Source organism: Aspergillus japonicus (assembly GCF_003184785.1).
Source record: "Aspergillus japonicus CBS 114.51 unplaced genomic scaffold BO86scaffold_22, whole genome shotgun sequence".
Lineage (NCBI taxonomy): Eukaryota > Fungi > Ascomycota > Eurotiomycetes > Eurotiales > Aspergillaceae > Aspergillus > Aspergillus japonicus.
In genome coordinates, this window is record NW_020291659.1 from 245269 (window position 1) to 272315 (window position 27047).

At 51.4% G+C, this 27047-nt stretch overlaps 7 protein-coding genes across 7 annotated transcripts; 2 read left to right on the forward strand and 5 right to left on the reverse strand.

Moving 5' to 3' along the window:
• Positions 1-449: 449 nt before the first annotated feature.
• BO86DRAFT_361911 (EI24 domain-containing protein) lies at positions 450-1784 on the reverse strand. The gene is made up of 3 exons (XM_025669887.1): positions 1610-1784; positions 942-1522; positions 450-838 (listed from the first exon to the last, which is right to left on the reverse strand). The coding sequence occupies exons 1-3, from the start codon at positions 1661-1663 to the stop codon at positions 664-666; spliced, it is 810 nt and encodes a 269-aa protein (XP_025528000.1). The 5' UTR covers positions 1664-1784; the 3' UTR covers positions 450-663.
• A 3471-nt stretch (positions 1785-5255) lies between these two features.
• On the reverse strand, positions 5256-7626 carry BO86DRAFT_379081 (neutral/alkaline ceramidase; the record flags this gene model as incomplete). Its single annotated transcript, XM_025670655.1, has 2 exons — positions 5256-7338; positions 7397-7626. 2 exons carry the CDS (start codon positions 7624-7626, stop codon positions 5256-5258), a joined length of 2313 nt encoding a protein of 770 aa, XP_025528001.1.
• A 1392-nt stretch (positions 7627-9018) lies between these two features.
• On the reverse strand, positions 9019-12264 carry schA (serine/threonine protein kinase SCH9; the record flags this gene model as incomplete). Its single annotated transcript, XM_025667958.1, has 3 exons — positions 9019-10453; positions 10526-11812; positions 12194-12264. 3 exons carry the CDS (start codon positions 12262-12264, stop codon positions 9019-9021), a joined length of 2793 nt encoding a protein of 930 aa, XP_025528002.1.
• A 5391-nt stretch (positions 12265-17655) lies between these two features.
• BO86DRAFT_338502 (nuclear localization protein Npl6) lies at positions 17656-20034 on the forward strand. The gene is made up of 3 exons (XM_025668989.1): positions 17656-17748; positions 17853-18924; positions 18985-20034. Exons 1-3 carry the CDS (start codon positions 17700-17702, stop codon positions 19616-19618), a joined length of 1755 nt encoding a protein of 584 aa, XP_025528003.1. The 5' UTR covers positions 17656-17699; the 3' UTR covers positions 19619-20034.
• A 580-nt stretch (positions 20035-20614) lies between these two features.
• On the reverse strand, positions 20615-22311 carry BO86DRAFT_389107 (ESCRT-III subunit protein SNF7). The gene is made up of 4 exons (XM_025672041.1): positions 21703-22311; positions 21375-21579; positions 21089-21297; positions 20615-21011 (listed from the first exon to the last, which is right to left on the reverse strand). The coding sequence occupies exons 1-4, from the start codon at positions 21875-21877 to the stop codon at positions 20929-20931; spliced, it is 672 nt and encodes a 223-aa protein (XP_025528004.1). The 5' UTR covers positions 21878-22311; the 3' UTR covers positions 20615-20928.
• A 142-nt stretch (positions 22312-22453) lies between these two features.
• On the forward strand, positions 22454-23203 carry BO86DRAFT_88648 (nuclear telomere cap complex subunit Ten1). Its single transcript, XM_025677758.1, has 2 exons — positions 22454-22581; positions 22723-23203. The coding sequence occupies exons 1-2, from the start codon at positions 22496-22498 to the stop codon at positions 23066-23068; spliced, it is 432 nt and encodes a 143-aa protein (XP_025528005.1). The 5' UTR covers positions 22454-22495; the 3' UTR covers positions 23069-23203.
• Positions 23169-25691, reverse strand: BO86DRAFT_338507 (MFS transporter). Its single transcript, XM_025668990.1, has 4 exons — positions 24911-25691; positions 24456-24832; positions 24120-24396; positions 23169-24061 (listed from the first exon to the last, which is right to left on the reverse strand). Exons 1-4 carry the CDS (start codon positions 25246-25248, stop codon positions 23338-23340), a joined length of 1716 nt encoding a protein of 571 aa, XP_025528006.1. The 5' UTR covers positions 25249-25691; the 3' UTR covers positions 23169-23337.
• Positions 25692-27047: the final 1356 nt, after the last annotated feature.

The following is a 27047-nucleotide window of genomic DNA, read 5'->3' on the forward strand; positions in this document are numbered from 1 at the left end:
TGATCGGTGGACAGTCGGCCGCCGGCGCCCCGGTAGAGTTTGCCGTCAGGGGGAGATTCCCTTTTGGTCGTCTGCTCCCGCACGCTAACCGGCCCCTAAAAGAAGTTAAGGTCATCAACGGGCTTGCTGCTTAAACTGCTGAAACTGCAGGCAACAATGCAACCAGAGGGTGGTGACCTGGTAAGCTTTGAGGAATGAGCGCCCTCCTCCCCGGTGAGTTTCTGAACAATGGAAACATTAGCCCTTCTCTGCCCTCGGCTTTTCCGAGCCGAGGTAGTATGAGGAGATGAGTTAGGTGTGTTGAAGACCCTCTCTTACACGAGAAAATAAATAACACAGAAAGAAAAAAAAAGAAAAAGAAATTAAAAAAAGGAAACATAGATCCCGAAAAATATCAATGACATAAACAAAAGAGAAAACAAATAAAAAAACCAAAAATATAATCCTGAGTGCTAATACCGATACTAATGCCAAGATGCACATCAATTGGGCGCGATAATTAATTAAAGTAAAAGAAAAGCCTCACAAAAAGTCTCACATATTAAAAGTCATACCTAATCAATCAACTATACATCAGAAAGAAAGAAAGAAAGAAAGAAAAGAAAAAAACAAGTGAAAAAAGAAAGACAAAACCAAAACATGCATCGAACCGCTCACCCCCCATCATATCAAAGGATCGTCGTCGCGGTAAACACCATCTCGCCCAGGCCTCCTGCCCAAAGGATCGCGTCGATTTTCCAGCTCCACTGCCCAAAGTGCCGACCCAACCGCGGTCGACATGAGGAAGAACATGGACAAGATTGGAACTAGTTGAAGCACCAGGGCGACCGTCCCAAATCTAGGGTTGTGGTTAATTAAGTATCCGAGTCGGTGGATCCTTCCTCCGAAGAGGGCGGAGTGCACCGTCCGCCCCCGAAGATCCAGGGTGGGAAGTCACTTACGTAGTATACTGCAACTGCCGGCGACGTATCCTCTCCTTCCGCTGCTGCTTCGAGAGATCCAGCAGCTGGAAGTAGCGCCAGTGGTGGAAGGGCCCCGCCCGATAGCCCGTCAACACGAGAAACATGAGGGTGCCGCCTGGGAAGGGAATAAGGTTCAGCGGGAGCAGGACAATGAATTCCAGAATTTGCCGCAGGGAGAACGGCGCATAGACGGCGCTCTGGGTGGGTTTGCCGAGTCGCTGTACGACATCGTCGCCTTGTGGGTATAAGACCCGCGAGGCATTCACGAGGTCGCCGTGGCCTTCGCTCACGAGCACCGCGTCGAAGATGTCCACCAGCGTCTCATCGACGAAGAAGGCCTCGAACAGAATCGCCACGATCGCGGCCCCTTCGCCGAGAACGAGGACCGCGCCACTGACCCATGCGCCAGCACCCTGGAATATCGCGAGGAAAGCCACTTGCGGCAGATACGCAAACAGGAATAGCAGGACGTAGATGAACGCAGAGAGCAGGACAATCGGAATCAGCCGAGCCCTGAACAACGGCCAAAGGTATCGGTGGGAGAAGGTAAAGTAGATTCCCTGAGAAATAGTCTATGTCAGTCACTGTGCTGGTGAGAGTGGTTGCGGATAGGCAGCAGGAAAGGGAGGCAAAATAGCCCGACATACACGCAGAGGATACAGCCACGCTGCTCTACTGTGATCCCATGCTCTGTCAGCCATTCCCAATTGCTGTAAGCACGAGACAAATCCCGCCACAGCTAGATATGTGCGAAGTTGGAAAAAGCAATGGATCAAGGGTGGAGGAAGATGGAGGAAGTAGTTAGGCGACTGTCAACAGACCAAGTATTGCCGCTGCTGCGGCATCATCATCACGCGCCAAGCAGGCCTGCCTTATCGATAAGGAAAAAGGTTATGGGCTATCGATATACTTTCACCGCTTTCTCTAATCAGAAATATTTCAGTCCACCGTGGGCCTACTACGGATACCACTCATATAGCTCTATTGTATAGCTCTTTCTCAGTCTGAGACAGATCATAGGATACACTTGGTTCATTGTGTGGTTTGTATAGCTCAAAATTCCATAGCTCCCCATTTTCGCAGAATCACCGATCCTAGCAATTGATTACCATTAGCATGTATAGGAATAAGAGATTCCCTGTTGTCTGGACATGAAGAAAAAGAAAGAGACAAACGAAGATAAACGACACTAGGGAAAGCAGGCTCGCTCTATATTTCGAAGAAAAGGACTCAAAAATCTGCCATGAAACAATCCACCCAATCCCCCCAAAAAAGACAAAACTAGAATCCTCCAACTTCAACAGTAGTAGTCACTGTTTCCTTTACCCGCTCCGTCACCGTCACCGTCTCCTTTTCGGTGGTGGTCACCGTCGCAGTTTCGGTAACAGTAAAGAAGCCAGATGGGGTAACAGGGACGATTTTGATGATATTGTCCCCTGGGGAGGTGGCTGGAACGGAATCGGTAGACTCTGCGCTGGCGGTGGTGATAGAGGCACCTTCGTCTTGTGTGGGATCGTCTCCTTGTGGAATCGAAGTGATTGTTGCGGCCTCTGCTGTACTCTGGGACAGCCCTGCTTCTGACGCGGTGGTGGGAATGGCGATAATAACCGTCTCAATAGCCGTGGAGGTTTGCTGAGTGGTTGTGATATCGTGGATCTCTTCGGTTGTTGGTTTTGGAGCGGCGGTGATGGTTGCGAAGGCTGTTATGGTTCGATGAATGGTTGTTGTGATATCAGGGGTCTCTTCGGAGGTCGCGATAATAGCTTCTATAGCTGTGGAAGTTTGAGGTACTGTAGTTGTGAGGTCGGAGGTTGTCTCCGGTGTGGTGGTTGGAACTGGGCTTGTAGTCTGGACCGTATTAGTTGGGGAAGCAGACGAAGGCGATGAGAGCTCGTTGGGCTCAGGGGATGCAGTGGTATCCGCGATCCCTGCAGTGGTATGCGTCACTGGATCTCCGCCAGATTCAGAGATAGTGGCTGACTCTGACGCAAGATATGAAGTCTCGTACAAGGTGGTTGACGGGTAAGGTGTGACCAGAATGACCACTACCTGCGTTTCCTCGGGCTCTGTCTCAGTTGCGGTCCCTGTGGCGGGGACCACGCCAATGAAAGGAGAGGAGTTGACTTGAATTTGTGTTTGAGAAACTCGGGTGATCTCTGAAGCACCGGTGGCAGTGCTCGTTTGTCCGGTTGTCTGTGCTTCTGCAGGGGCAGTGATTGAGTTTGCTGTTTGGGCAGCACTGCTCTTGCTGGAGGTGTCTGATGTCTCAGTTGAGGGTTCTGAGTCAGTGGTAGCATAAGAAGTAGAGACGGAAGTGCTGAATCCAGGCAAGGTTTCAATGACACCAATCGATGGACCAGAGGAAGTTGTGGTCTCTGCTACATTTAAGGACGAGCTCTCCGCAGAGCTTCTAGCGACAGAAGTTGACGTAGGTGTAACCGCAGGTGTAAAGGACGATTGGGTGGTTGCGGGCACGGAAGATCCAATGCCAGTGGAGGCCGGTGTAGAAGACTGAAAAAACGAGCTTGAGGCGACGGCGGTTGTCGGAGTCACCATGCTTGAGCTGAAAGTTTCCTGCACTGGCAATGATGTGCTAGCTGTTCCGAAAAAGGATTCCATGCTCGAACTACCCAGCTGTCCGGCTGTTGCGCTTGGGGTTGGGGTGTCTTGCACGGCTTGACTTGAGACAGACGCGGTTGGCACAATCGGACTGGAAAGAGCGCTTGATGAAAAGCCTGGTGACGTCTCCGAGAGAGCTACGCTTGTACTTGACCAGGCTTGCTGAAAAGCTATATGTGAGCTAGCGGTAACAACGACACTGGCACTGGTGCTTGATGAGGTTCCTTCGGTTAGAGCACTCGTGCTTGCTTGCTGAGCGACCAAGCTACTAGAGCTTGTCAGATCCCCTTGACTGGTCGCGCCTGTGTTGGTTGGAACAACATGAACAGTAGGGGTAGGTGTGAATGAAGATCCTTGTACAGCGGCGCTTGTGCTGGGCAAAGTCTGCTGCAAAGCTACACTAGGGCCGGTGGGCTCTCCTTGTGCCCCTGTACTTGCTTCAGCTGGAACTGTGCTAGAAGACATTTGCTGACTGGTCGGGGTCTGGGAAGCCACGGAGTCTTCTGGAACAGCGACGCTGGAACCCGTCATGTCCGCCTGAGCTGTTGTGCTTGATCCAGCTACAGGTGTGCTAGATGTAGGTTGCTGAACAGTAGAGGCAGTTGTGGGTGAAGGCTCGTCAGTCAAAAGGCTGGCAACTGTCGCGCTGGAACTGGAGGCATCTTGGACTGTCGCAGACGTAGATTGTGGTAGATTGGTAGGTGTCACAGGAACGATGGTCAAGAGATCTTCATCCCCTTCGATGAGATCTCGAGACCCGAGTGAGATTGCAGCTGCAGGGGCTTCATGTGAGGCTTGTGACAATGCACCAGAAGACTCCAGGTCCCTGGGTTTGTGAAGTAGATGAGCGATCGGGCCGGCCGAGCAAGGATAGGTGAAGACATAGAAGACGATGGCAGCGTGGATTAGATGCATCTTGTAACATGCAAAGCGATAGGCTTGACAATTAAGCTTGATAGCATATGCAAGAGAACGAAACTGTAAAGAAGGTGGTTGTGCGACTTGGAATTAACATGGCTTGCGAATCGGGTCAGAACAGCTATTTACCCATTCTGGCTTGAACGAGAGGCAATCAACAAGCAAGAAAGACTAATGAGAGACAATGGCAAGAAAGACTCAAAGAGAGCAAAGGGAGCAAAGAGAGCAAAGAACAGTGTTATGAGGGTGGAGACAGCCATCTCTTAAGCCCAGCAGCCATTTGATTCAGGTCTTTGTCCAGCGGGAGATGAGACAATCAAGCCCTGAGTGGAGATGAAGTGGTTGGCTGAAGAAAGACGAATTGCCGCGCGACAACAAAAAAAGATCCATGCATCATGCGGTGCTGCACCATCCACCGGCTTGATTGGCAGTCCAGCATCGTTAAATTCGACAGGATCTTGTCGATCATCTTGTTTTGTTGAATAAGATAGGAGTGAATCAAGAGCACAGCCACCAAAGCTCAGTATTTGACGGAAAACATGGCTTGCTTGGGAAGCCTCACATCCTACATGTGTACTATGATGAGACACTACAAAAATAGACTAGACAGCCCAACTCTATGCCTCAACAACAAATCGTTTCCTGCGGCTACTAGTATAGTTACTCGCATAGTGCCTAGTAAATTGTTTGACTCCTCTGTTCGTATTCGCAACTTACAATTGCGACAGCTCGACATCCAGAACACGCCGATTGTCCTCAATTCAATGCAACAACAAAAGAGTCACTGATTCCCTCAAAGGCAGTGATCTTGCCTGTCAACGCTTTCGAGTCCCCATAGTAGTGAAACCGGTAAGTCCCAGCCTGCAGCGAGTTGGGATTGCCAGTGTTGTAGTAGTCGTCTTCGATCTCCCACTGAAGAGTAACTTGGCTATAGGCTAGCACTGTGCTTGTCCTGACCCAGTTATACACAAGATTCCAGTCTGAATCTTTGCGAACCACCACCCAAGAGCCCGTGCTCGGATCCAGTCTCTCCACAGCGGCAAAAGTCGATTCCTGTCGCAAATTATTCCGCGGATTTGCGCCCACGAATGTCACATTGACCGTGTCCCCAGGGTAGTAAGTGGCATTTTCGAGAGACGAGACAACATCCCCGAAGGCTTTCCCCACAGGGGACCCATCATATACCACACCCGTGATGAAGCTTAATGAAGTGTCTGTGTTTATCGGAGGCTCCAGGCCAGTGGACAGCGATGGGAGACTGGCTGTATTGGTGGTGTCCCCAAGATATGGTAGATATGTCAGGGTCAAGTTCACATATGCAGCCAGGGTGTTGGGGCCGTATAGAGTAGAAGCCCCCTCGTAACGTTGAACTCCATATTCCTCCTCTGTAGCTACGTAGTGCGCATAGCTATTCGACGGAGCTCCCAAAACAACAAGGGGATTCTCGATAGAAAGCACCTCCTTCGCAGATGTCGCGATAGCTTCCTTCCAGCGCCTGCCAGACATTGTAGTCGCCTCACTTGTAGAAACGACGAGGAACAACTGCCCTACACGCAGAACTTGGATGTCCACGATGTTGGGCGTCCAAGCATACGGCTGCGTGACAGCACCAACGTCAAGTAGAATTTCTTTAGGCGCCTGGCAAGCCTGCTGCGCCGCCGATGGCTGGTGGACGAATGCGCGGGCGACGTACCACAAAGGATTGGACTCTGCGGGTCCAGTGCCATTTTGAGTGAAGTCAAAATACCCCGGCCCATCAGTAGTGCCGGCGGCAAATGAGAAACCTAGTGCTGCTGAGCACGTAGTCAAAGTGCTCGAGTTGAAAGGTGACTGAAAGGTGTAGTTCGACATGTCGCGGTAGACATGGAACGAGCGGACCTCGGTAGGCAGAATTTTTGTCGGGCTCGTGCCCAGCTGGCTGTACAATGTCTTTGCGGCTTCATACTGACGCCGCCCGATCTCGAAACAGCTTTTCGCGCCGTTATCTTTCTCGGTGAAGTAGGGCCCCCGGCCGTGGCAGTCTACGGGTTTCCCGCCACAAGTGCTGTCCGTATACTTGCATTGTTCTCCCGAACCATCTTCACACCATGCTCCGAGGACATTTGGACTGGTATCGCCGACATTAGACTGGGAGAAGCCTGCGACGAAGCCATCCGCGAAGTTCTCATCGTCCTGGACGCTTCTTTCGAAAAGCCACGCAGCGACGCCTTTGTTATCCCCAGTAACCAATGTATTGTTTTCATACATCGACGTTCCATGGACCGGGAAGAAGGACAACACCGCTGTTGTTTTGCTGTCAGATGCTCTATCAAATCTCAGGAGGGTCAACGTCTTGTCGACATTTGCAGAATATTTCGCCTTTTCATCTGCAGGATTAGCATCATAGGCATAAGGGCTTCTGTTGATATTGGCGTCTTCAAGATCAATAGAACCGAAGCTGAGAGACCCTGGCTCCAGGCTTTCGTGAGCCCGCTGGATAGAGAGTAGAACACCATCCACGAGAGCTTGGTAGCTCTGCTTGTCGAAGCCCTTGGTTGGGATTTGAGGAAGGAGGTAGTTCATCCATGCGCCTGGGCCTGAGTGGGAATGAGTCCCGGTGAGAGCTAAGTTCTTCTCTCCATATCTGGTATACTCGCCACCTAAAGCAGCGAGGCCTTCAAGTACACCATGCCGCACAGCAGTGTCGCCCGTCAGCGCATCCAGTACGAGATAAATGAAGGTATCGCTTGTGTTCTGTGGATTCGCGACGATAAAAGCGCGGGAGTAGATGCGTTGTCGAAGGCCAGAACCGACCTGATCCAAGCTAGCATAGCCGTTGAAGATGACTTCCGCCACGGGTCTACATCGACTCAGTCAGTCGTCCTGTGTGAAGAGAATGTGGACTGCATCGAGTTTACCCCGTGATATCCGCCTTCCCTGCGCCAAGTAAGAAGGTCCCATTCTCCGCCGCGGAAGACGCAGAAGTTGCCGAAGATGCCGTGGTTGCTCTCTGTTTCCATTGCAGCCGGGACTGCACCCTAACCGGCTGATTGACGTTGGAGTTGCTAACCAGCAGGAACAACTGCAGTACGACAAGTGCTGTCGCTACGCTGCTCACGAGCGCTAAACCAAGCTTGATGTTCGCCATGGTGGTCGGTGAATCGAGGGTATTCGAGCAAGCGTCACATCCGGAAGCTTAAACCTCCTTCCTCACCAGGGAAGAGGGGTCCTTATCAGCTGCTTGCATTCAGAACAAACCGAGGCAGGGACTATGACTGTGACTGCGCATGACCGGACAATTTGGGAGGATATTGAATATGTACGCCACAGCAGGGACCTTTTGCAACCTCTCGCAGGGATGGATGGTGAAAGGGAAACTATTGGCGCAGCTGCAGGCGGGAAGGTAACATGAAGTGCTTCTGATCACCCCGTCGTCATCCGGAACTAAGCTCAATCAGGCACGCAGAATCCAACCCCGCGCAGCAAGACGGCGAATATGCCTTTCCAAATCTTGCCCAGGGTAGTTCAGCTTGGTTGGTGACGAGGTGATGCGGGCGTGTTGGTTGTTGTTTGTTCAAGGGTGTAAGGTTTGTTTATCACCGGGGACACGGGCAGCATTCCGTAGGGCGGGGAGAGGAAAAGATCAGAGGAACTTCATTCAAGGTTCTTAGTGGTTGGGAAGGGAGGGAAGGAAGCCTGAAGCCTGAAGCCTGCTGCTCGAGCCGCGGTCTTTCAGGAACACCAGCCATTCTGTTGGCTCAAAGGTTCATATGTCACGTGGACAAGGTGATGTATCAGTCAGTAACTGTAAACTCAGAGTAAGCCTGAGAAAGGTCGATTGATCTAAACAATCAGGTATTTTATTGTATTATGCACATGCATTGCCTACAAGAGACAAGCAGCTCTTCTAACCTAGCCAATTCAAAGCGAAGAAAAGACAAGCACACGACCTTTCCTGCGCCATGCTGCCTGACCGTGAACGCCGCTGCATGATCTCTTCGAGTCTGTCCGACCAACTCCCAGGTTCAAGGAAAACCGAAGCAATGAACTCGGCTTGTGAAAAGTGATCACAAAAGCCATAACAAGAGAGCATCCAGAAAAGAAACATTCATGACATAGATCATCCAGCAATGCACTAGAAAGATATGCTGGGCATAAACAACTGGTAATTCCCAGATGAATGAGGAACCATCAGTGGTTCTGGAAAACCACAAGTCCTACTCACAAATGAGAGTTCAAGCAATCAATCATAAAAGTCATCCAACCATCTATCCATTTGACATGATAGAGAAGATCAGAAAAGAGCTAACACAGTAGGCAGAGGGATAAGAACAGGAAAGCAAAGCCGCTGGGTGTGTACAGCATGATGTTCCCAGAAGTACTCACAGAAAAGAAGCTATAAAATAAAAAGAAATCCCTGGAGAACAAGCATGGACAAGAGGAATCCGGGGTTCGAAGCCTATTCCATCCACACACATAGAAGCATGTACAAAACAAGAAGATATAAATCACAACTCCAGTTCCATGCATCAGGCCATTATCACATGTCGAAATTATCATCAACGTTGAAGATCCCGGGCTCGCCGCCTTCACCAGTTCTTTGAACGCCACTCATGCGGTGATCCATGTGGTTGCTTGACACCTGTTGGGCTCGAGGCCACGTCTCGGTATCCTCAACCATGTGGTCGCCAGTGTCGTTCTTGAAGTGGTGGTCGATCGAGCTTTCGTTCACAAAGGTAAAGCCCTTGAAATTGGCCTGCAGACCGGGAGACAGAGGTGTCCCCGCAGGCATGAGCCCGTTGGCAAGTGCGGCTGCGCGGTCGTTCAGAGAGTTGTTGTTCTCTAGGGCATTGGTAAATTCGGGGTCGAAATTGGAAGTGTCCGTATCGGACTTGAGGACAGGCTTGAAAGGAGGGATCACCTCCTTGCGACCCAGTGCCTCCCAGTCAACATCGTCAAAGAAAGGATGGGCCATGAGCTCCTTCGCGTCGCCCTTGGCGCCAAGACGGTGCTTGGGGTTCCGGTTAAGCAAGCCCTTCACAAAGTTTCTTCCCTCCGTGCTCAGAGCATCACGAGGGAAACGGACCTTGCCGAAGGCAATGTTCTTGTACATCTGCTGGGTGTCTTCGGCATAGAAAGGACTCCAGCCGCAGCACATCTCAAAAACAAGGACTCCAAGAGACCAGAAATCGACCATCTTGGTATAACCTTGTTCATCAAGCAATACCTCCGGAGCGAGATATTCGGTCGTTCCGCAGAAAGTATTTGTGGTATCATTTTGGGTGAGGTTGGCCTTGGAAAGGCCGAAATCACAGAGGGCGATATGACCATTGGCGTCGAGGAGAATGTTCTCCGGTTTAAGATCACGATACACGATGTCGTGGTCGTGTAGATGCTGCAGGGCCAAGATCAACTCGGCAATGTAAAACTTAGCACGCGCCTCCTGGAATCGTCCTTCCTTCTGCAGGTGCCAGAATAGCTCGCCGCCAGACATATAGTCCGTGACCAAGTAAAGGTCGGTGGGTGTTTGGAAGGAGAACTTCAGCCCGACGATAAAGGGAGAAGCGGCCATGGCTGTTCGAACCAGAATGTTGCGCTCACCCAAAGTATGCGCAACCTCCTTCTTCTGGATGATGACCTTCTTCGAAAGAACCTTCATAGCGTAAATACGCCGTGTGTCCTTCTTTTTCACTTGATACACCTGGCCAAAAGTTCCCTTTCCGATAAGCTTCAGGATCTGAAAGTCGTTCGGTCCCACCTGCTTTCTCTCTGTCTTCTCGAAATGCATCTCCAGGTGAATCTCTCCGGATACCTGAGAGTCACCCGCCGCACGGGAAGCCAAAGGAAACCAACCTTCCAGGCGGCTATTGTCTTCCATCAGATTGATGCACAGTCGCACGTGACCAAGAAAATCTTCATGGTTGTTCCGATCATAGACGGACACATCAATTTCCGACTCGTCCCCGAAAACGTCGCTGTTCAGTATTAGCGACTGTCGGAAACTTGGACATAAGAGCCATGTGACATAAAACACGGAATGAACTTACAAAGTTGCTTCGTGATTCCAATGAGGATCAGTCACGGGAGCCCGTCCGCCCCTCATGTCGGGACCGTCCAGCGCGCTGTTGTTGCTACTCTGTCGACTTTTCATCGGGATCGCCATCGGCCGTCCGGCTTCGGGTTCCGAACTCTCCTGTTCCTTTTGCTGCCGTTCCAGCGAAGCGTCTTCTTCCTCTTGGGCACTCTTCGAAATCGCTTCGTTCCATTCAAAAACACACACAACATAGGGGTCAAATCCAGGTCGCAGTCCCCTGGCCTCAGAAATCTTGACAAACAACTTGCCCTTCAGTGGGGCCACGGGCGGGCCGTTGGATGGCGACGGGGTATCTCTCTCGGGGGGGAATGCCTCGTTGAGTTTCCCGGCAAGCTCGTCGGTTGAGCTTGTTTCATCGCCGGACTGGGGAGGTACGGGAATTGATGTTGGAGGAGACGATGTGACCGGCTTCTTGTCCGATTGCGATCCTTCGTTGGACATGGCCCGGGGAGTGAGTGGGGGTGTGTTCTTAAAGCGCACAAGATCCGACACGGTTCCAGTTAGCTTCGCCAGATTCTCAGAAGTTATAGAGACAGGTGGTTTTTCGTGTTCGAGTAGGGGGGCATCCGCCAAACATAGGGCATCTGACATGTAAGGAGGAAGAGAAGGGTTGGAGAAGTGTGTGGCAAGGACAGGGTCGTCAGAGACGCTGGAGACTGGCAAAGAGGTATGACGACGGGCTGGAGATTCAGAAGAAGACATGCTCCCGGCAGGCGAGAGATAATTCTTCAACGTAGTGAAAATAGAACTCATGCCTCTGTCCGAGGTAAAAGAACCAGATCCATTCTCATCCGACTCTTTCTGCAGAAGGGAACAAGCGGAGTGGTACGGGGGTGTAGGTAGGTTCGTGGGGGGTAATGTCTCTGGTACTATCATATTCGTCTCAAGATTCTGATCCGGCGAAGCGACAGATAACTTGGTGTCCATAACCTCCGGGCGCTCCATCAAGACAAAGGAGTCCGAAGGTGAGGAATTGTGACCAAAAATTTGAGAATCGCGACCTCCTCCAGCGGACATATCCGACTGGAAAGAATACGCGGAAGCACGAGTCTCAGAAGAAGAACACCGGGTGTTGGGGCGACGAGTGTTGTTATTTGAGGGAGAACCAACCTGGAAGTAACTGGAACTTAGGGAGGGCAGACGCTTATCTGCTAGATCGGGCTGTGGAGTCGAAATTCCGGTTGGCGTCGGACTGTTTGAACCGATCGAATCTTGGTTGTCTTCCTCTTGCACACCGCTGCTATTGAACTAGTTAGCCACCGCAGAGGAACATGAAGACCTGTTAGATCGGCCGCGACACGGAAAGCAGTAAAATCGCAAAGCGCCTCGAACATAACGACTAGATGACAAGAGATCGAATAGATGGCTTTGGGGGAATAAAACTTCAGGGCGGTGCAGATGTGAGCCAAGACGATAAGGATACAAGACTTGGCGTCATTGGCCTATCGTCGTTGACTCATGATGCATGCAATATCACCCGGAACATAAGTGACATGTAAGGAATGAGTAGCATGGGGGGCATTCAGGTTCGGCCTTTACACTCCGAACCTTGGTAATCCTCATCGCGAGATCGCGACCAACTGGTGGCGGATGAAGTATCCATCCATAGTAGCAGACTCACCTCCGGGGTATGGGCTGCTTCAACATCTCCGCATCTCCACGCGATTGGGTGGCACTCTGAGCAGCAGCCATGATTATGTTCCCATCCGACAACCAAATCCTCCGCCTAGCGCACCGTAATGGAAGATCGTCGGTCTAGACGTTGCGACGCGAGGGATGACGTAGTGGAGCGTGAGGTGAGTCGAGGCCGACTAGCGAGCGAAAAATCTCTCCTCCGGAAAATGTAGGAAAAGAGATCTTAGGTAGAAAACGTTTGTCGGGGAGAATGGTGTTGGGTGAGTATAGCCCAGGGGAATTTGCGGGATGTTGGATCCGATCGGGTTCGGATGACAAGGCGACGTGAGAAGGATGGGGAGGGGTAGAAGATTAGAGAAGGCGGGATTAAATGACCTGTTGGGTGGTAGGAAGGTGTTAAAAGCAGAAGAGCCAGAAGTGGATCCGAGCGAGAGAAAATGTTGAAAGAGGCGGAGGCGGATGAAGTCAGGCGTAGATTAGGGGGGAATTGAAGTGGAATTGCAGTTATTGGGGGGGGTTGAATAAAAGGGAAGGGAACTGGGTAGGGTAGGGTAGAAGGCTAAGGCTAGGTACGGTAGGGGAAGAGGGGGGGCGAATAATAATGCCACAGGGCAAGAAAAGAGAGAGAGAGAGAGAGAGAGAAGAACGAAGAAGTGGTTTTTTTTTTTTCTTTTTCACCCAGAAAGGAACCCAATGAGTTCGTCCCTTTTTTTTTTCTTCTGGTTATCGTTCTCTCTCTCAGCTTGGGGGCGAGCTGAGGAAACCCGAAGGCCAGAGACAAGACACGAGGATGAAAATGAATCATTGGAACTTACAATTACTGCCCGTCGTCAATGTGGGTTGCAGATGGAGCCTTAGCGTCAATCAGGTCCAGATGGGCAAATGGCGGGCGGACACCGGCGGATAGCGGGTTCGGTTGGTGCAGTGAGTGGATTTAATTCAGGTAAGGTAAAGGTAGGTAGTTGATGGATAGATAAATCGTGAGTCGGTTGCTCGTCTAATCGATTTATATAACCCTGTCAAAGATACGAACACATCAAATGTTAGAAATAGAAAAGAGAGAGAGAGAGATCTTTCATGGTTCACACCCTTCAAGAATTCTGGCAAACGTGGAAGTTGATAAGTGTGGAAGCAAAGGGTGGTGGCGTTCATGCAGTCCCAAACAAAAAAGAGAGAGAAGGAAAAACAAAAAATGAACCACCTCCAGTCATAGACTCAAGGTGCCGCTGAAGCCGCTGAATGGATCAGGGGACTTGCAGGAAACCAAAGGGGAATGAACTTCAAAAATGCGGACAAAAAAAGCAATAGAAAGAAGGTTGAAGATCAATGAAGGCGTGGGCTGGATTACGGGGAAATCGAACCAATGGTGAGGGGAAACCACGAACCAGGTGAATATCACACTTGTAGATAGAAGAAGTAACAGTCATGCGATGGCCGAAGAGTAGGTAGTATATCTGCACTCAATGACGAGTACAAGCAGACACTTGTGGTGATGCTGCGGTATACAATAAGGCCAAGCGGGAAATTGCTACAACGAAGACAACAATCAATCAACCATGCATGAACAATGATGAGGGGGGGAAAGTTAAGTCTGAGACAATTGATTTAGAGGTGGGCAAGAATGTTGTATATATGTTGTTGTAGGTTTGTTGGCTTGTAACAGAGCTTATAGTCCAGGGGCTGTTGAACGGCAATGAAACACAATTCTTGCACCTACCTTAATGCGGAGTTGCCTTAAGCAGAAGAAGATAAGTTGATGATGGAGGCAAATGCCACCTTTGGGGGACTCAGGAACAAATCACAAACAAGCAAGGCAAGAGGCCTCGCGCGGAGTGGAGATGGCGGTGGTTTGGACAAATGGAGAAATAGAATCGGGGGTTTGGGTTGGAGCCACTTGGTGAAGTCAACCACAAACCGACTCGCAGGGCAGCAACATTATGGTCCTTTTAGGTATTACCGCCAGTGCTCCAGCTTGCCAGCAAGTGGATGGATGAATCGTAAGGGGAGGAAGAAGGAGCCGTGATAATAGAAGTAGTAGTAGCGGTAATGGGAATGGGAATGGTAATGATAGTAAAAGTAAGTAACAGCCGCAGAAGAACAAGAATAAATGGACCCAAAACAATAGCTGCCTTGGTAGTTCGAAATGGGGCCTGAAACCGACGGAATGGACGGACAGAAACAATCAAGCAAACAAGCAGGAATTCAAATCCTAAACCAAAGTCATCGATCGCATCGCATAGAACTCCTCGGGGAAAAGACAGAAGAGGGGAGGGGGGGGGGAGGAGTCATCTGAAGATAAATATGAAGCCCGAACGTTTATTGTCCGGTCCGGTCAAGGAAGCAAGAGCTTCAAGCCGCTGATGACTGCAAGAAGGTCTGATGATGAGCAGCCACTCAGTGCACCCTGCATGATTTGCCTCTTGACTATTCGGGATCAATAATGACTGATTATCCGCCCCCGGTGCCCCCGGTGAGCGTCACTCCATGGTTCATGGGGGAGAACCGGGCATTCTCGAAAGTCTGCCATTTTCTCCTTCCATCTCTGCATCTCTGCGTGTGGTCGGTAGTAACCGGTCCGAGTAAGGGGATCATCGAGATGCCGTTCAACCACAGCTCAGGACGTATCAATTCAGATCTATGCGCGATCGATCTTCCATCTGTCCCTTGACATTTTCTTGGATCTGGTGTCAACTATTTCGTTCCTCCCTTCCTTCCACCCATACCATGGTTGACCGGGCTTTCATTCTACTTTCTGGGCAACACCATCTGAGAGTGGTCCCCGCGATACAAGAAGTCTATCCAAACTATGCAACCCCCGGTTCCTCAGCGGTGCTATAGTATAGCTTTTCGCTCCCCCAGGCTTATCCGCTAAGCGCCGCGCGACTTAAAGCTCTACAGTTAAGAGCTTCCGGATGATAAGTCCGCCCGCCACACACACCACCACCACCACCACCACCACCACCTTTAGTACATCCGTTCGTTGCCTTGCCGGCAACTGCAACGGGGTGGGGTTCTCCTCGGCGACCTAACGCTATCAACGCAGGTCATTGAAAATGGATGATTGATTGACAGATTCTTGTCGGCGGATGGGGGGTGGATGACTCGATCATTTGTCTGGCGATGATGCTATCCACTTGAGCTGCAGGAAGCTGTGACATTTCATCACCGATGTTACCTTTGGGTTGTCGCCTATGGACTACTAAAGGGGTTTTACTTCCCTAGTACTCCGTAGCTCTCGACCGGACCGGGAGTGGACCGATTACCTCCTTAGGAATGTCTCGCTTCCTGAAATGGTTGCCTTGGCTGTCATGGAAAGTAGATTCTCGTCCGTCCGAGTACTGTCCTGTCCTCCCTTGCCGTGACAGCCATAGGAAATCGGCTCACCTTGCTGAAGAAGTTTCGACCAGGGATAATTTACAAGCCCTTAGGATGATAAGGGATGCGATTTTGTGACATCACACTTCCGCGGAGGATTTTCAGCTCATGTTGTTGTGGTCGCGGTCAAAGCCGGATTATCTCAGATGGAAGGGCATAACTTACATAGCCTTGCCCGGCTGAGATGATGGTTACTCTGCAGCATACATGAATCTATTTCGGGAGTAGTATAGCCGCATGCCGCATTTACGTACAAGCAAGCCTTCGATGTCGAGTCTTCGCTATATTATATTGTACTGTTATACTGTCGATATCATCCTCAGACTTTCCGTGCATTCCTAATTTCTTAGTCAGATGCCCTAAGTTGACTACGAGTTGCGCAACAGCCTCCCCCTCCCTCCCTCCCCACTGGATTCGCTTTTATCCCAATTGAATAGAAGTCAGATGCTCATGATGTTGAAAATAACGATCCTCCTAAAAAGAAGAAAACCCCTCCATCGGAAACTAGCGGGATTGCCGGGCTGACCATCTCCTTGCATGTGCACCTCACGAATTTCAGGGCCGCTGAGCATAGCACATACATGGTCGGTGGGGAAGCTCTGTGCCCACACCATACAATGTCTATCTATTACTGCAAGCTACCGACTTTCGCGCGTCATCGCAACAGTAGCCGTGGGGAGGAGAGCGGAACAGGATAGTCGATCTCCCAAGACAGCTGGTTCGACGGCAGTGACAGCCGAGGGACCCAGTCAGTCAGCTTGAGTTTTTGGCCTTGACGCACGCTCTGGGGTGGGGGCAGATCACTCCATAATGCATTGTTGTTGACTTTTATCAGGACGAAGGTAAAACACAGCTTGCAGCTGCGCCCGCGGATCGAAACGATATCTCCTGTTGAGCAGCCTCCAATAGTGATAGGGGTGGCCCATGTAGAATTTACTGATAGACTTTCTTCCTCCCGGCTTCTAGTCCAAAATCCTGCTGCGCGGTCCCCAGTGTCACCACCGGCCGTTTGGGCGATCTAGGGTTGTTGCTAGGGTCGGCAAGGGCGACCTGTGATCAGTGAGGCCGGTCACCTGCAGCAGAAGCTGTGTAAGCGCGATCGCCGGGCCACACGCAGCAAGCAGAAGATCCATTGCTCCGGAATAAACCACGCCGTGGAAGAGATGAACATTACGGCGTACTCAGTATACGACATGATCGCCCTTTCAACGCGATCGACATGATTGCACGAGAGAAGGTCCCCGACCACCCCTCAGAGAGATGCATCTGATATTCAACCCATGCGGAGAAGAGGCACCCTATCATGGTGGGGTGGGGTTGGAGATGGGGGCAGATAGGAGGGGCAAAGGCAAGAGGGGTTTCAGAAAGCGTCGAAAAGTCAAAAAAGAGAATGTCCACCGCCTTTTCTCTGTACCGCATGTGAAGCTGGGATGAAGCGCAGGCGATAAGTTGTTACGTACCTTGTTAATACCAGTGGTGAGTTAATGTCTGTGCTTAGCTTATCGCGATAACCCAGGGTGGTCGCTCAAGCCCTCATTGAGCAGCAGTATGCAGTGCTCCTGGACCTGCTCATAACACCCAGTAAAGTCCACCTCTTACCATCCACGGAAAATCCCGCATATTCCTCCTGCAACACATGGTGGGGAGGAGCCCGAAATGTCAATTGAAAGCCCGTAGATAAGTTTGAGAGGAGGTTTTCCGGAAAATCAGAACTCAATGCAAGCGCTAGTTAAGTGTCGGCGATCGACGGGGCAAAGGAAGCGATGACATCATTCGGCAGCGAGTGTCAATGAAATCGCGCCATTGAGGGGGGCAGAAGTGGAGGAAGGGAAAGAATTGGAGAAAGGGGAAAGCCTGGAAGGGGAAGAGAAACAGAAGTTGGCACGTGGCAAGGCAGCATCTCCCTCATGCCTGAGGCAGGAAGCCCAGTCTTTCAGTCTCAAATCATGTGATATGAAAGCATTCTCGGCCAAACCAAAGATCCGCGTCCGATCCTCCTCTTGGTTTAGCGCGACAGGCAGCGCTTCCTCCAGTCACTACGATCTGCCCTTACTCTGTTTGGCGTCCCCGTTCCCTCCTTCCATTCAACTCCAACCGGTCGCTCGCTATCAGTCACGATGGCCCGCAAACTTCGAGCGGCTGCCCAGGCAGCAGCTCAGTCAATGAGTATGATATCCCATCTCTGCCTTTCCCGTTTATTCTTCTTTTGCTGCTTGCTAGGGCGTGCGAAATTGAATCCATGATGAGCGCGAATATTGATTTCCGTTTAGGGAATGCCGCACCTCCGCTCCCCGATGCCTCTGACGAAGAGATGATCGAAGCACCGCCGTCGCGTGGCTCCTCGCCTGCTATGCCAGATCCTGGAGATGCGTCGGACAAGGATCCGGATGTGGAAGGTCCAACAGACCCGGTCCAGGAAGACGAAGAGGCGGCAACACCTGCACAAGATTCCAACGCGCCATCACGGGGCGACACACCAACTCGCATGGGAGGTCGCATCTCAGCCATCCCGCGCAAGCGTCGCATAGGCCGCCCCCCCAAGAACCGTCCCCCAGACTGGGATGCGCCCGACGACGGTTCCGCCCCCGCGCCGATTCATGTGAGCACGCCTGTCAAGAGGAGACGAGGACGACCTGCTGCCAGCGGTGGACGTTGGGCGCGTAATCGCGGACCGTCGCATGTCACGCAGGTTCCAATCGACAAGGAAGGAAACATGATGGATGTCATCGACGATGAAGTAGCTCTGCCCGACGATCCGGAGGGTGAGACGAAGGTCGACAAGTGCGGAAATCTGCTGGGTGGCCGAGACTACCGAGTTCGCGTTTTCACACTCCTTAACCGTGGCGACCGGAAGTACATGTTGTCTACGGAGCCGGCCCGTTGCATTGGATTCAGGGATTCATATCTGTTCTTCCAGAAACACAAATTTCTGTACAAGATCATCATCGACGATGACGCGAAGCGCGATTTGATCGAAAGAGAAATCATCCCCCACTCCTACAAAGGTCGAGCTATCGGTGTGGTCACTGCCCGGTCCGTCTTCCGGGAGTTTGGCGCCAAGATTATCGTTGGAGGTAAGAAGGTCGTCGACGATTATCATACCCAGGCTGCGAGAGAGCGGGGAGATGTGGAAGGTGAACTCGCTGTCCCCGAGGATAGACTCCCCGCCCCGGGAGAATCTTATAACAAGAACCAGTATGTCGCATGGCATGGAGCCAGTAGCGTCTACCACACTACCACACCCGCAGCCCCCTTGCCCACGGGTAAGGTGGTGGATTCGAAGAAGCGCAAGGTCACAGTCACAGGCGACAATTGGATGCTTGAGCACGCTCGCGAAGCAAGGTATGTGTTGTCTTATCTCTTGACTTGGCTAGTTAGACTATACTGATTGTACGGATACAGCAACTTCAACAGCCTTCTCTCCCAAGCCCGTCGCATGAATCTCGATGGTCAATATGACATCCACACCAACCTCATGCAGTACCCAAAGATCATGCAGCCCTCTCATGCTCGCTGGGAGCGTGTACCGCCTCCTGACCCGCGCCTTGCGAGTCGACTGGCACAGGGAATGTCGACACTCAGGTTGACGAATGGTAAAGACACCAATGAGTCAACCGTTATGGCGGATAAGGAAGCCGATGAGTCGATGAATGACGCCAGCGACACCACGGCAGTAGCAACAACCGAACCGACCGACCCTGAAACCACTACCATCTTCTCCTCTGTCCCCATGGCCCTCTCTCGTCGCTTCGCCATCCACGATGTCCATTTTGAAACCGCTCCGTATTCAGGTCTCGGCGTCCCCGGCCCGGACGGTGATGTCCACGATGTCGGCTCCAATGGATTCCTCAGCGTCGCGGATCCAAAGAATGCCGAGTTCATGAGCCCCGAAATCATCGCGGAGCTCCCCTCTGACTGCCAGGAAGCTCTTCTTGATGCCGCCGCAAATGAATTGCATTGGAAGTCGAAATGGGCCAGCGAGGCCACTGACGGAGCTCGTAGCAATCCGCTCAAGAGCTACGCCTGGTTCCCTTGATGTGTGGCACGTTCTTCTTCCCCTTCCCAGGGCCAATCCTGCAGGCAATTCGAATAGCTAGCTATTCTGAGCCATACCCCATCACGTTTGGAGAGCCATTGCAAGGAATCAGCTGCCCGGGGATGAATGAAAAGTATTACGATAAATGTTCCTTTTCCGACTACTGATCATGCAACGGCGTCTTCTTTTCCCAGGTCTCCTTACATATCCAAGTATTCATCCTTTCGCTCACAAATTCAACCCAATTCGGCACAGGGACGGAGGTGTCAGGTTTCCACGCGTTCTTACGGATCGTTCTTTCATTCCCCCTTTTTCACCTCTTTTTCTTTATTATCATTTTGCAGAAGGGTAACATCTCCTTGGAGTTGGCGCTTTCCGATTCATATCAATCGATCAATTGGGTCCCCTGAAATGTGTATTAATAGCTTTCTTAATCTGATAGCTGAAGCTTGACTCGCGTCGTCTTTACTCTTTTTGGCCCGTTGGTAGGGAGATTCCTTTCGATACGTATCTGCCTACCCTCGCATGGGAGATGCCTGTTGAATGGGAGTTGCCTAAGCGTAGACAGCCAGGCAGCGACCCATACTTCCTTCATTACACCTCGGCTCATACTCAGTAATACCTCTCGACGCAACGTTCGGAAAAAACACCGACCATTCAAACCGAAGAAAGAGCAGTCAACAAACAGACACCGTAACAATCAAAGTGATTCAACCTTAGCATTTAGCATAATGTAGCTCATAGTTCAAGAGCGCCGAGATAAGATCTTCCAGATGGTCGAGCTGAGCTGACCGACCGACCCGCATCCCCGACCCGTGACCGGATCAACTGCCCGAGGTCCCATGGACCGTTCGCCAGACGAGTGTGGTGCAATCAATCTAAGCAGGTAGAATGAGAACACCTCCAGGCTCCAGCATGATGATTTCTGGTCTGCCTTGGTTTCGGCCAGAAGAGCGGAGGTTTTCCGGGGACTCAATACATATAAGCGCACGGGCCTTGAGATTAATTCAGTGGATTTAGGCAGTAGTCCATAGTATCTAGTTGTAGACATTGATTCATTCATTCCATTCCATCATGCGAATGTAAGGTAGTGGTGGTGGTGGTAGTGACACGAAAAAGAAAACGGGCAAACGCGGCGCAAACGCGGCTCAACTCCAAGACGCAGAAGAGAGAAAGAGACAGGAAGTGTGTGAAAGAGCAAAGCAGACATCAAGAAAAGGCGCAAGGGCAGACGGCACGGAATATTCTTAGGGTACGGGGTACAAGATGAAAGCAAAGGAAAGGGGGTGCACAGCGCCCCCGATCCCCAATTATCCCATGGCCATCTCGGCGCGAAGCTTTTCCAGCTCTGCTTCCTCGTCGTCTTCCTCGATGTGCGTGGGTTGAGTTTTGACTAGAGGTTTGATGTTGTTAGTCTTTTGACTTCCAGAGATTGAGCTTGGTGGGGAGATAAAGGGGAAGTGAACTCACGTTCTCCGTTGGCCGCGGCGGGTAACCGGTTGAGCTGATCTGCCACGGGCACGGTGCCGGTCTTGAGCATGCGCTCGTCCATCGCCTCCTGCTCCAAACCCTCGAGCTCCGCCTCCAGATCGGCCTCGTCCGGTTGTTCGGTGATGGAGCTGCTTGTGATGGCCTGGGCGATCTCCTCGCTGAGTTGGTGCTGTTCGCGGAGTTTGTCCCTGTACATAGTCCCCAGCCAGGTATGATTAGCCCCCTCTGCGCCGCCACTCCAACCATAATCTGTATAGATACGTACATCGTCTCATCCACCTTGTCGATGGTCATCGAGCCATGGATCTGCGTCATCGCCGCACCGGCCGCCTTCATAGCATTGAGAGTCTCCTGGTTGATGTTCGCCGCCTCGATCGAGTAGATCTGCTGTTCGAGCTGGACGATCTGCGCGGTCGTCTGCTCGAGGTTCTTCTCGTGGTTCTTCTTCCGCCGCAGGGCGTTTTTGGCCGCTGTGTTTAGTTCTGTGTATCAGTCGTCTCTGTGTTTGAGGTTTGTGGTACCAGCCCCGCCGCTGTTTCCCCCGGACACACACACACATAAACGGTGGATTCACAGGAAAGAAAACAACATACCGGTCTTATTCGTCGTCACGTTCTTCCTCGCAATCGCATCCTGCTCGTCCATCTGGCTTTCGAGATACTTCTCGCGCTTCTGGAGCATGTCCAGCTGCTCGCGGAGCATCAAGATCGCCTCCTTGGGCGCATCTTTCCGCTTCTGAGCGGCCGCGCCGCCGAACCAGGACCACATATTGTTGATAAGGACTGTGTGTGGGAAGGGAGACGGTCTAGAATGTGTGTGTGTGTGTGTGTGTGTGTGTGTGTGTGTGTGTGGGTGTGTGGAAGAGGGAGTATCCCTATAAGCGTCTGCGTCTCACACCGCTCCGCAGTATAAAAGCTCGAGAGGGAAGAGGGGGGGGGTTGTTGGGGAGGAGCGGGAGGAGCGGCGAGTTTCCTTGGAGTGGGATGGAAGGCGGTCGAGGAGGTGTGAGTGAGTGGGATGAGGTCGCAATGAGTGGATCTCACTCGATCGGGCCCGGGAGTTGGTGACGGGATATAGGAGGTGGAAATCTGCAAGTCTGTCTGAACTAAACAGAAGACCAAATACAGGACAGTGTCTAGAGTTGAAAGCCGGTGCAGGAGGCAGAAGAGTGAGGAGCGAGAAGGCAACGACCTCAGGTTAAGTTGGATGATAACCCGCCTGCTTTTGGTTTTCCCCTCGTTTTGGCCCTATGACATACGCGCTAAGCCTATCGGGGAGGGGTCTGTCACGTGTCCACGTCATTCTTCAGATTTCCTTTCCGCATCAACTTATCTAGATACACCAGCTATGTATGGCACGAAGAAATCTCAATAATCGTCCGAAGGGATGAACGGCCCCCTTTCCTCAACCCGCAGTTTTCTCTCTGACCTTCCCTCCCTCCCGGTTGATTCGAAAGTCCGATTTCTCGGTTGGTGCGTCGGAACTTGCCCTGATGTGCAACCACTATCCCTGCATAGAATCTATATAGATCCGTGATGATACACTTGCCTTCCTTTTAAACCTCGCGCAACCTCCACTTAATCGTAGAAGCAGAAGCTAATCCAATTCATTAGCGTGAGGACATACCTGATCCGAACAGGCCACCTCGTCCTAGAGCACAACTATCCCCACCGTAAACCCCCGCAAGAGCCAGCCTCGGTGTTGGTCGACGTCAATGCCGTGCTAGAATCAGTCACGGCCGAGGAACTGCGCGTGGGGGCGTGGGTGACTGTGCTCGGGTATGTGAGAAGAAGAAAGCCAAGTCAAGATGCCGATGAAGCTGGCCCTGCCTCTGTGTTTCCGACTATCTACATTGAAGCTGTGCTGGTGATCCCGGCGGGTGCTGTGGCGTTGGGAGAGTATGAGCGGATTCTTCGGGACTCATTGGAGATCGAACGGCGAGCGAGGAGCGCGGGTTGACGTGAAAGTGCGTGTGGAGGTGATGGGGTATTACATCCAATCTCAGCAACTACGGATGCCCTGATGATCAGAGCCATGCTATGGAAGTCTGAACATTGCACTCGGGTTTCACAGTGGGGCTCATGGTATAAGCTCGAACCATACACCTGAAGCGCCAATTTTCGGTTTCAGTCATGCACAGCCTTTTTTCTCTAAGGAAACACATGAGCCTATGATTATTTCTCCCCAATTCATGCATAAGTCTCAATGCGAGAAAAGCCCCTTCCCTTTCAAACCTCCATCTTTGTTTTCTCAGACACAGCCCCCCTCTCACCTCGTTGCATTTGACGCTTTCGTTTCATCTCCAAATGCTTCTTGTCCTCCTGCATCCGCCGAATGAGAGTACTCCTCTCTCGGATCTTGTATCCATACTTATAGAACACGAACGGAATCGGGACAATCAATACCTCCAACAATCCCAGCAACGTACCAGACCAGTTCGGCCCGATGCCCGAGTACATGTACGTCCCCACCAGAGGCAACACGCCGCCCAGGATACTTCGAATGACCGAGTTACCTGCCATGGCCGATGCCGCATAGACGCCATAGCTGCCCGCGAGATAGTTTGTCGCATAAATGAAAACCCCCGTGTTACCCGCACCGAAGGGGATTCCCGCGAGGATCGGGACGATCCAATGGACTGAGGCTGGAGAGCCGGTCCACGCAAACCAGAGCTCCCCGGCGGGGATAAGAAGCGCGGAGATACAGACGATCGACACCATGGCTTCGGGGGCGGGCTTGCCGGTTTCCGGGTCGATCTTGTGGCTATTGATCATGCGGCGGATGAGCGGTTCGCAGGCGATGGTAATAAGGCACCCGGTACCGATTCCTAGAAAGGCCAGGCCGGATAAGCCGAGAGACCAGCCGCGGATCTGACGGAAGACAATGGGGTAAGCTGTGAAGCATAGGTATAGAATGCCGTAGACAATGGCAATGTAGATGTTCCAGAAGATACTGTAGAAGATACCACGTAAGTCTCGCGCACCCGAAAAGTGTAGAAAGAACAGCTCACCAGATCGGCTCGGTGACGGCCATGACAAATGGACGACTCAGATTGACCGTCAGCAATTCCTTCAGGCTAGCCTTCTGGTCGTAACGGCACCACCAACGCGATTCACTAGTTTCTTTGCGCAAACGGGCCGCCTTTTGCTGGAGGATAATGGGCCCATAGGTCTCCTTAAGTATGCACGAAAGGACGAGTGCAACCCCTGACAGGATCAAAGCAATCCAATCCATCCAACGCCAGCCCAAGTACTGCGTCACGAACCCTCCAACTATGGGACCGACCACTGCATTTATTGTCAACCTTTTCTGATCTCCGACTCTCAGATCGAACATTTGCGCATACCTGGACCATTGAGGGGACCGATACTCCAAATCGACATTGCCAGCGCGCGCTGATCATCGTGCGATATATCCGCAACCATTCCTGGCGCCGTCGAAATCATCACACTGCCAAAAAGCGCTCCAATAAAGCGGCACACAATCAGGGTGGCTAGATTCTTGCTGACTGCGCAGGGGATGATCATGATTGTGAAGATCGCAAGGCAGGAGACAGAAACAGGCTTTCGCCCGTAGAGTTCACTCAAGGGAGCCATGAACATAGACCCGATGGCAAGCCCAATCAGGTACATGGTCAGTCCAAGAGTGACCACTGTGCTTGAGGCGCCAAACTCGGCGGCAATTTGCGGAATACCAGATGTGTAGGAGGTCGAATAGAGGACTCTGGTATTTATGAAAGAGTAACGTCAATCCTGGGGGCGTGGCAATTCCTGGATGTAAAGAAGGATGGCTATAACTTACATAATCAGAGTGTTATACGAAAGAAAGAACATCGCCATGGCTTTGTAGCCGAGGGACCAGTTCTTTGGGTTGGTCCTATCGAATTCATCCTCCCAGTCGACCTCATAGTTCGGGTCGGTAGTCCCAGTAGTGCCAATCGATGTCACTTTTCGCGCTAGTGAGGGTATCGAAATGCGCGATGTCCTCGTATTGATGCTGGCCAGAGCCTCTATCTGATCGACCGTCTCGTCGGAAGACGTTGTTTCAGCAATGGAGTGGGCATATCTCGTGGTGGTCTCCTCCTCGCTAGGACGAATGCTTTTGTGGACATCTGGGGGAGAAGTCTGCGGGGACGACATGATCTTTGCTGGTTGTTATGACAGCCGAGGCACCGGTGTGAGTCCGGTATATGACGTGCAAAACTAGAGACTTGCTCTATATAGCTATGTATTAGATATTAAGACTAGGAATGAGGTTCCATGAGCTGAGTGGTTTTTAAGGCCTTCAGGATGTGGCAGTAAAATTGTTCTCCGGTTTCGTACGATAGGATAGAGGTCGTTAGAAGCTATCACATAGATAGCGTTCAGGTTCAGGTGTACCAGGGACCTGGAGGTTCAGCTTGACAGAGCTAAAGAGGTGCGAGGAGTGGCGAGCTCGAGAATAAAAGTCCAGAGGGGCCAGGCACTGGAGCGAGAGCTAGCCCTCTTGAAGGAGTGGGATTGACATGGACAAGGACTTTTATTGAAGATTAGCGGCCCTGGAACTCTTGCTAACTCGGTTGAGGAATACAATTTAGGCTTAAGATTGGCGAGAGAGCAACGAGAGAGTGGGGCAACAATCTTGCTGATAAGACTTTGGCGATAGATTGTAACTTCTCTATTACTTAACCACCGGTATCGCACGTCAGTATGAATCGACGAGCGCCAGATCGTCGCTTGTACCAAGAGGGTCTGCAGTAGTTTCGGGATTTGATCGATCGCTACCCTTGTCAGTAGGGTAGGTCATGTTCCTTTGCATAGCAATATTCCCAGGATGCCAGATTGGTGCTCCTGCTTCGATACCCGGTCTTACCCCAGATCATGATGGAGCTCATATGAGTACGTACGTACTCATAAAAATTAAACTCATGGGTCATCCCCGTGGAGAGGTGGACACTGGACACAATCTGGATTCTGGAGAATCGATTCAATCGAGTGATTAACACCCACATCCATGCAATGACTGGAAAAGCAAGCACGTTACAGTCATTTACAGGCACGAGCCAATCAACGGACTTAGACAGAGATCGCAGGCCGGGTCCGGTTTGCCGCCCGTGCCGGTTTGCCGATCGACCTACAGGCGTCGAATGGTTCTTATTTCGAGGCCTTGCTCGGTGTCCAAGGTTAATATGAGTCCTCTGCGTGTTTGGGCCCTCAATTGACAATCACGAGTGCTGATTTGAGAGGATTTCAATACATCTGAGCCTTGGCGATGTCCCGTTGTTGTTGACTCGTCCCATCAAGTGTATTCCCTCCATTATGCGGTCCTTGAAGCCCGATGGGGCGCTGGGAAGCTGGGTCGAAGGTGTTTTGAATGTGGGATTTGTTGTGCCATTAAAAGCACTCGGTCTCTATGATCTAGAGCTATGGCGAATGGAAAAAGTATAAGCTGTGCTCTCAAAGGCATCAGCAACTGCCCAGAGTCAGACTAACAAGATTTGGGGACCCACCGAATGAGATATAGAGTAGAGTGCTCTCTATTTTCTAGACTGGACCATTGTTAGATAGAGGGCCGACATCGTCCATCTCAGTCAGCTGGGCTCGGATAATCTCCACAGACTGAATCTCGTCGACGCTCACCACTATCAAACTGAACATTTGGTGGCCACAGTCGCTGACAGATAGGTGCTGTACAGTACACTGTACGTAGGCAGCGGATTTGATTTGAGACATTCCGGAAGATCAAATGGAGTCTCGGACATTTAACCTTGAAGGGACTGACGACCCATTCGTGCTCGGGATCATTCCGAGCAAGAATCCGGCCAATTCGAGGTAGAATCACGTGGGCGCATGTGACATGGTCTGGATTACCACGTGCATGCAACAATATACTCACCAAGTTCAACATCCCATTTACCATACCATTCCCCGCCGCAAAAGTGGTTGGGCAGCAGCTAATG

Excerpts from the sequence above, each read along its gene's own strand:
- BO86DRAFT_361911 (XM_025669887.1), bottom strand. The coding sequence starts at position 1,663 with ATGGCTGACAGAGCATGGGATCACAGTAGAGCAGCGTGGCTGTATCCT. Across the intron at positions 1,523-1,609 it reads CGTGGCTGTATCCTCTGCGT|GGAATCTACTTTACCTTCTC; the intron begins GTATGTCGGGCT and ends ACTATTTCTCAG. Across the intron at positions 839-941 it reads CGGCAGTTGCAGTATACTAC|ATTTGGGACGGTCGCCCTGG; the intron begins GTAAGTGACTTC and ends CCACAACCCTAG.
- BO86DRAFT_338502 (XM_025668989.1), top strand. The coding sequence starts at position 17,700 with ATGGCCCGCAAACTTCGAGCGGCTGCCCAGGCAGCAGCTCAGTCAATG. Across the intron at positions 17,749-17,852 it reads GGCAGCAGCTCAGTCAATGA|GGAATGCCGCACCTCCGCTC; the intron begins GTATGATATCCC and ends ATTTCCGTTTAG. Across the intron at positions 18,925-18,984 it reads GAGCACGCTCGCGAAGCAAG|CAACTTCAACAGCCTTCTCT; the intron begins GTATGTGTTGTC and ends GTACGGATACAG.
- BO86DRAFT_389107 (XM_025672041.1), bottom strand. The coding sequence starts at position 21,877 with ATGTGGTCCTGGTTCGGCGGCGCGGCCGCTCAGAAGCGGAAAGATGCG. Across the intron at positions 21,298-21,374 it reads GACAAGGTGGATGAGACGAT|GGACAAACTCCGCGAACAGC; the intron begins GTACGTATCTAT and ends GACTATGTACAG. Across the intron at positions 21,012-21,088 it reads CGCCGCGGCCAACGGAGAAC|TCAAAACTCAACCCACGCAC; the intron begins GTGAGTTCACTT and ends TCAAACCTCTAG.
- BO86DRAFT_88648 (XM_025677758.1), top strand. The coding sequence starts at position 22,496 with ATGAACGGCCCCCTTTCCTCAACCCGCAGTTTTCTCTCTGACCTTCCC. Across the intron at positions 22,582-22,722 it reads AAAGTCCGATTTCTCGGTTG|CGTGAGGACATACCTGATCC; the intron begins GTGCGTCGGAAC and ends CCAATTCATTAG.
- BO86DRAFT_338507 (XM_025668990.1), bottom strand. The coding sequence starts at position 25,248 with ATGTCGTCCCCGCAGACTTCTCCCCCAGATGTCCACAAAAGCATTCGT. Across the intron at positions 24,833-24,910 it reads TCGTATAACACTCTGATTAT|AGTCCTCTATTCGACCTCCT; the intron begins GTAAGTTATAGC and ends CATAAATACCAG. Across the intron at positions 24,062-24,119 it reads GCCGTCACCGAGCCGATCTG|TATCTTCTGGAACATCTACA; the intron begins GTGAGCTGTTCT and ends TATCTTCTACAG.